At 35.1% G+C, this 7,817-nt stretch overlaps 1 protein-coding gene across 1 annotated transcript; it reads right to left on the bottom strand.

Annotated features, from left to right (window-relative positions):
• Nucleotides 134-7,665, bottom strand: LOC107622788 (phytochrome-associated serine/threonine-protein phosphatase). The gene is made up of 10 exons (XM_016324824.2): nucleotides 7,381-7,665; nucleotides 6,731-6,877; nucleotides 6,545-6,612; nucleotides 6,241-6,298; nucleotides 3,573-3,683; nucleotides 3,399-3,449; nucleotides 2,485-2,628; nucleotides 2,307-2,402; nucleotides 1,737-1,808; nucleotides 134-358 (listed from the first exon to the last, which is right to left on the bottom strand). Exons 1-10 carry the CDS (start codon nucleotides 7,459-7,461, stop codon nucleotides 275-277), a joined length of 912 nt encoding a protein of 303 aa, XP_016180310.1. The 5' UTR covers nucleotides 7,462-7,665; the 3' UTR covers nucleotides 134-274.

Below are 7,817 nucleotides of genomic sequence, written 5' to 3'. Positions count from 1 at the left end.
AACCCGCAAATAAAGTTACAGTGAAATTTAAATCCTATTCTACCCTATCCATCTATCCTATCCATTGCCACCCAAGTTTAGTGTTCCATATAGAAAATTGAAAAACATATACCGCATAGGAATCGGGAAGTTTTATGCCAAAAATATGATCCACTTTTGCAATAAAAAAGAAATGCTTTTCAATCTCCATGATACATGACTATCAATGTCCAATCATAAGAGTAAACGATTTACTATATAATTTTACAATAAATTCCAGCAAGAAGTTGACAAGTTACAAGAAATATGGAACGCCTGTCCTGGGACCTCTCATCTGGTTGTTCTCCTCTGTTTCAGTGAAAAATTTAACTTCTCTCTCCTGTTAAAAATAAACCATATGCTCGCAACTAAGAATGACCGCAACCATGAAAAACAAGTTACAAGATCACTTATTTCATCTAAGCACATACATTGGATCACATTCATATGTTTCTTTGCTGTCTGAATATATCAAATGTTAAAACACTGAAAATTTTCACGCATGCCACAAGATAACTATTTTCATTATTTAAGAAGTTTCAATACTACTCCTAAAGTATTATTTGTTTCAATTTTATAACTAACATTTTCAGAAAGTTTCAATCTTACCCTTCCATTAAATTCTTTTTTACAATCAAATGCGGGTCAAAATGCTTTATTTTATTTTTTTTTAAATGTTACCCCTCTTATCCCATCATCACCGATCCTCCCATCCACCATCTTCCATAACCATCAACACCACGTCTTCCCCCATCCTCCTCATCATCATCACAACCTACACCTCTGCTGCCACCACCCCTCCTCACAGCCACCACATCCACCATCATTGTCATCACCACCACCATCATCATCTTCCATAACTAACACCTCCTCCTCCCTCATCTTCATTATCATCATCATAACCTCCAAAAAATATCCCAGAAGCGAAAAATGATGTGTGCTTAATTGTTGTTGTGTTTGTTGATGATGGTGACGGTGGTTTTTGAGAAAGGAGAAATTGGCAATGGTAGTGGCAGTGAAGGTGATGGTGGTGTTGGTTTTGGTTGTGGCACTGGTGGTGCAGGTTGAAGGAGACAATAAGGATGAAAAGGGGTAGAATTGGCTGCGGGGAGATGATGACGGTTTGGTTGTGGTGGCAGCGGGGCCGATTGTGATGGCAACACTATTGTTGGAGGAGGTAAGATGAAGAAAAAAGATGAAGAGTAAGGAGGGAAATTGGAACAAAAATATTCAATTGTCTATAATTTAACACATGGAAAATAAGGGTAAGATTGAAACTTTTTTAAATCGCTAGGTACAAAATTGAAACAAAACGTTATGAACTGTTTTGAAACTACTGAGTAGAGACAACATATTTTACCAACAACTACCATCTTCAATGTTTTATATTGACACTTATTATTTAAATTGATTAGAGTATATTAATAAGGGGTATGACTCAAAATTAATTTACCATTCACATCTAAATTTTGGAGGTAAATGTCTTCCAGTTCCAACAATTCGTATCTGTTGTCTCTCAATTTCTTTGATATAAAAGATGTAGGAGAATGAATGTAATTTGATGCATCAAAGAAAGAAATCATAACTCATAAAAACATTCGACAGAAATACATATTGATAAAACAAAAGCACCACACACGTTCATGAGACCAAATGATGCAGTGAAGCAGATTGCACATACATACACCAAAAAAAAAAAACAACTGGAGATAGCTCACCATATTTTCATTGAAACTAAGAATGGAAGCTACATTTCCACAACGATAGCAATAATTAGGTGCAGACCATACCTGCAAAAAATAAAAGAATTACTCCATTGACCGCATAATTTTCAAGAGACAGTTTATAATTTTTGAAAGACTACAATAACAGTCAAGGTTAATACCACAATAACTGCATTGGCTAAATGGATTAATTGACAAATTTCACCATCAACCATCAACCTCTATCAAAAATCTAGTGTAAGTAAGCATTTATATTAGGCATAGACTTTTCGTGTGAGACTAATACACACATCCAATTTATTGAGATTTGAGGATGCCTTTCCCAGAATTACTTTTCTAAAAGTGTCAACCCTTGACATTTCACTATTTCAGAATCCCCTCAAGGCCTCAACCACTGAGCTCAGGCTTCCTTATCACTTTAGCCATCAATGTGAGTCATTTTCTCAAAATAAAACTTTTACCAGTCAAGTGGCCCTTAACCACCTTAAAATGTACAGTAATTAAAATTGAAATAACATTCAAAGTTTTCATAAATAAAAATACAAAAATACAATCTACACTTACAGTTACAAGACCTTTATCTTGGAACATATACTTAAGTCCTTCTTGAACAAGTTGGTGTGCTCGGCAAACTAGATCAAGATTGTTTATGTGATTGAACTGCATAAACACAATGCTTATGTAATTAGCACTTATGTTCAGCTCTACAAGTAAAGAGCATTTAATAATAAACTTATATTACCTCAGAAGTGACTCTGGAACCAAATAGCCAACCTGCTCCACGAGGACTAACCGCCCATGTTTCAATGTCTTCAGGATCACTCCACATTAGATCACAAAATGGTCCCTCATGAGGAATTTCACAGTTCCTCTCAATGACTCTTATCTGCCATAGAAAATGTGCATCATTATCTTCAAACCAATAAACTTTGTTATTCACTTATTCTCTTGAAAAAAATTTACACAAACATCACAAGTGTGCACCATTTACAGATAACAGTGAATAAACCAAATCCCAGTGACAACTTACAGATTAGATATTTCTGTGGACACGACTAAATTTGGGTAGTGTTAGAAAATAAAACAGACAAATACATCAAAATGAAACAACCGAAAGCTTTCTGAAGTCAAACAAACACTGATCACATAAATCTGCTACTGAAAAGATAGGAATCTAAGGACAAGCAAATACACACATACACACACACATGTATATATTTCTCTGAAGTGCTTGAAAAAAACAAGGAAGAGAGGAAAACCAGCAAGAAAATTACAGGAGCACTTTATATTGTGAAAGTTAAATCAAGGTGTACAATAATACAGGCACATCATATACATAACACGCTTGTACATATGATGTATCAACAACAAAAAAGACAAGGATGGGCATAGAAAATTGTAGCGTGAAAATTTTCAAAATATTTACTTGACAAGATGTATTTTTACATCTAGTGAAGTACTTATTCAAGTTGACATACACATCTTATGGATTTTCCAGACCTATTAAACAACAAAAGATTTAGAAGAAAAAGTTCTAGCTGCAGTTTATACCAGAAGCTTTTTCAAAAAACAAAAAAGGATCATCCAAACCTAAGCGTAGCTTAAACTTAGACCATATTTTTGTATGATCATTAGTTGAGAAGGGAGATACACAACCTGATCAATTGTTCGAATGTCTGGAGAAAGTCCTCCATGAACACAAAGCACCTGTGTCAACCGAAGCATGCATAAGAGGGATTTTTTTCAAACAGATTGGAATATCAAAATATTAAAGGCTTGTATACCACTATACACAAATAGAAGCAGAGGGATGGAAGAAGAGAGATTTACGGTTCCATCTATAATTGCAGAAAGTGTTAGATAGTCAAAAACGTCTGTACAATATCGCCAAGCATTAGCATTTCCATACTTTCTCTGGCATTCATCATAAAATCCATAGACCTGGAAAAAGACAGTAAATCAAAACAAAATAAAATGAAAAGAAATAATAATTGGTATGATAAATTGTAAATTTTTCTTTTAAAATCTTAATCTTAGCATTACCTATGGGATCAACCAAAAGAAATTCATAAAATTTTGACATCTCTTACTATAAAAAGAACAAATGGCAAAAATATAAATTTTAAGTTTTAGCTCGGTCTCTACACTGCAGAATCATAAACATCATCAATCAACTCCTAATTCCAACATAACAAAATCCTTTAATTTTATCATAATTACCAATGTAATGCATCTATGGATCCTGAGGTGCATCAAAATATAGAATGCATCACAGTTTTGTATTCATCAGTCATCACTACTGCAACAACATATCCAATGTTTCTCTTCTGTACACTTCTCATCCCTAACATCAGCAACCCACATTTTTAAACATTATTACTGCCAATCTGTACATCCCTGTGATTGAGCAATTATTTGCCAGCCAGAAGAAAAATGGGACGAAATGGTCGTCTATTTTGAGGTGTTGCATAACATGAGTCTTCAAAAAATTACTGAACAATTAATTATACCACATGCTACATAAACCATGAAGGGTCATCACTTACTAAACTCAAACTTAGTTAATGACTATAATACAGGTGAAAGGTTTAAGAATAGATCGATTTTACACTTCATGAAAGTAGAATAGAACTGAGCAATTTCCTAGTAAATGAAGCTGAAGGTTCAAATGAACTATTTTACATTTTACAGACAATGAAATTCAGACAAATACTTTATCAGACTCGGTTTGTTTTCCATCACGAGACAGAAACAAAAAGGACAGGAAGATGTTTGGAAAGAAAGACAAGGACAGAGACAGAAAAAAGATTCTATCCCAGAGACAGATATTTACCAATTTTCATCCACCCCAAAATGGGGGACATAACAATGGATAGAGAGACGGAAATTTTTATAGGTCAAGAATGGTGTTGGAAGAAGGTAGATGGTAGTTTGGTGTGGATGGTAAGGAGATGGGGACAAAACTGACTTTTAAATTTTTTTGGTCTTTATTTTTACCAAACAAGATATAAAGACAATTTTGTATGCCTCTATCCCTAATGTCACCATCTCCATCTCTGTATTTATGTCTCAGGAAAATATCCAAATGGAGCCTTAGGCCCACTACCTTCTCAGATATAATTTATCATAATGAAAAAATAAATAAATATAAATAGAAACCATGAGATCACATGCAGTTCAGTTTAGGATAACATATAGCCTATAACCCCAACATGCAGTATATATAGTTGGAGTGCAATTTATGCACTTTCAATATCAGATTTTTAGAAAAATAAGTTTCAGGGGATACAATTAGAAGTTTGGCTTGAGAGATTGGAAATCTATGCTTCACTGGTCTTTGTTACTTATTTCAATGTAGTCAAAGGTGTGCTTTGGCACTAGAGGAAAGTCAAGCAACAGTTCTGTGCCTCTAACATGTTCAGGCACACTAGGTTCAACGAAGCGTGTTGCTAGTATGTCTCTTCATGAAAATGGTAGTCTACTCGTGGCGCATTGGTAATGACTTGACAGCCTTATATAGGGAGGTAATGAAACTCGAGTTAGTTAAGACTTCACTGGTTGCAATGAAAACACCGTGCACAATGTTTGGCCTTCCCCTAGGTGATCTAGCAAGCATGATGTAGTTGTAGGGTGATCATAGTGGCACCACCCCAATTTGAGGTTGAACACAAGTGCAGTCTAAGAAGGGCAACACATCCATGCTCCATTGCTTTCTACCGGCTTTGTTTAGTGAGGTGTGTGCCTTTTGGTGCTTTTCACCTCAAGTCATTTTGAGACACTTGCGCCTTTCGCTTTTGACTACCTTGACTTATTTTATTTTGTTAGCAGGATCTCCTATTCCCCCTTCTTGTATCGTTCTTTTCCTAGCCATAATTATCTTCTTTTTACTCAAAGGAATACATACATATACTGAAAAAAGATCCCCATTCCCTACTACATTCAAAACCACATTTTACTATAATACCAATTTACTGTTTAAGAAAACTCCTAGCTAGTAGACTTTTTGAGATTACCTAGTTCATGCTAATCAAGTTCAATAAGGGCAGATCTGAACTGCAAAGGTTTTAATCCAAATTCTTCCTTAAATCTTGGTGTTAATTGGCATAAGAAACTAATCCTGTCTCAACAACACTAAAACTGGCAGACTAAGGTGACATGCAATGACGTAATGCATATATCAAATCATAAACGGAATCTGAAGTTTAGAAACAAGGTGCTAAATGACTCAGTAAAGAAATGTTTTACAGCTTTCATCTTTTGTACAGACTACTCACATAAAATATAAGTATACAATTATTCATGCCATATTTCTGGTTACAGGCTATGAAGTCATGCAGATAAAGTCGTGCCAAAGATGCTTTTTAAGCTTTGAATCGGCACATGCAACATTCACATTGAGTATAAATCTTCAACATAACCTTTTTGAATAAGCTGTTTACTTCAAATAGAATCCTATAAATCTAGAATGATATATTTCAGGAACAATAGCAAAGCTTACCTGTGTAAGTTGTCTACTTTCATGGTTTCCACGGAGAAGAGTAATATTAGCTGGGTATCTATGAAATTAAACAAAGGAATAAATGTAAAAGAAAAGTAATTGTAAGATCACAACAATTCTAAGATTTGAGCAATTCTAAATTGGAGCTTCAAAAACAATCACTAGGAAGCTGCTACAGCCTGAAATTATTCTAATAAGCTTACAATATCAAGGTAAAATAAAAAATGACCTTATTTTAATTAAGAGTCATGTGAACAATGCAGCAAGTTGATGACAGATGCAAGCATACATGATGATAACATACCTTGCTTTTAGAAGCAAAAGGATGGTGAACACTTCCAGACTGTTGTAACCACGGTCAACAAAGTCTCCCTGCCACACATTTAGGAAGATATAGCATACAAGATAAGATATTTAAAAGCAAAAGAGAGACAGAGAATACATTAAGTGCATCACCCAATAAGCAGTTCCTTGAGAAAAATTCACATACCATAAAAATGTAATTTGTCTCTGGCACATGACCACCAGTCTGGAAAAGTTTCATTAGATCATGAAACTGACCATGAATATCACCACAAACAGTCACTGGACTGTTGACAGGTTGCACATTGGATTCTTCAATAAGGATTTCTTTGACCTGAGATATCAGTCAAAACATAACAAAAGAAGAAAAGCATAATACGTTGCAGTATAAATGACCCAAGCTATGTAGATAGGACAAACCAAATGTGACCAAACGACAACCCAAGCACAAGAAATACGTAAAGCATAAGCCCCTCAACGAAAATTAATATAATCAGAATTGAACCCTTGGGTATACATATTAAGCTAAAAGCTTCGCTTCTTCTTGCCTCGCAATGGCACATTCATCAACCACATTTGATTCGTTTGACAAAGAGACTTATCAAGATAACTCTATTTTACCCCCTCCCGACTTAACTATCGGTGCTTTAACACGGATAACCCCAAAATGCAGATTCAGTCTAGATGCTTGAGCAAAGATTTGGAGAGTGGGAAAAGAGAACCGGGGGAGTTGAAGAGGAACCCTAACACGATAGCGGAGGGGAGATCTAATTGGAATTATTATTAGAAACCCTAAATGGGGAAAATGAACCGAGCGAAAGGGGAAATGATGCTTACGTATTCGCAGAGAAGTTGAAGTTCGTCTTCCAGAAGGTGTTGGCCATCTTTGACCTTGGAGATCCACTGGTCCAAATCCATGTCTCTCTGCCTCTGCGACTGCAAAATGCAAAAATACAAACAAGGAGAGTGGTGAAGGCAAGGCCAGGCAAGGCAGGGCAGGGTATACTCTTACTAGTAGGTTGCCACCAGTCAACAATAATTAACACCCCTCTGCCCTCTCTAATCTAATTCGTGTTCGATTTGATCGCCTTTTCTTTTCCCAACGAAAACAAAAAATGCTAATTTTTTACTTTCTTTCTCTTTTTCTTCAATAAAATTTTACATATTGATAATAACACGTTTAATTTAGAAGATACTACTCTCAATATAAACACATTTAAAACAAAGTTTTGTCATATTAAAAATTAAATTATAAATTTTAAAATGACAATACC

Source organism: Arachis ipaensis, chromosome B10 (assembly GCF_000816755.2).
Source record: "Arachis ipaensis cultivar K30076 chromosome B10, Araip1.1, whole genome shotgun sequence".
Taxonomy (NCBI): domain Eukaryota; kingdom Viridiplantae; phylum Streptophyta; class Magnoliopsida; order Fabales; family Fabaceae; genus Arachis; species Arachis ipaensis.
This window is presented reverse-complemented; position numbering and strand designations above follow the sequence as displayed.

What these genes read in the sequence shown, in the direction of transcription:
- LOC107622788 (XM_016324824.2), bottom strand. Translation starts at nt 7,461, where the DNA reads ATGGATTTGGACCAGTGGATCTCCAAGGTCAAAGATGGCCAACACCTT. An exon ending in CTTTTGCTTCTAAAAGCAAG is followed by an intron (nt 6,299 to 6,544) that starts GTATGTTATCAT and finishes TTAATTTCATAG; the next exon opens with ATACCCAGCTAATATTACTC. An exon ending in AAGATAAAGGTCTTGTAACT is followed by an intron (nt 1,809 to 2,306) that starts GTAAGTGTAGAT and finishes TATTTTTTGCAG; the next exon opens with GTATGGTCTGCACCTAATTA.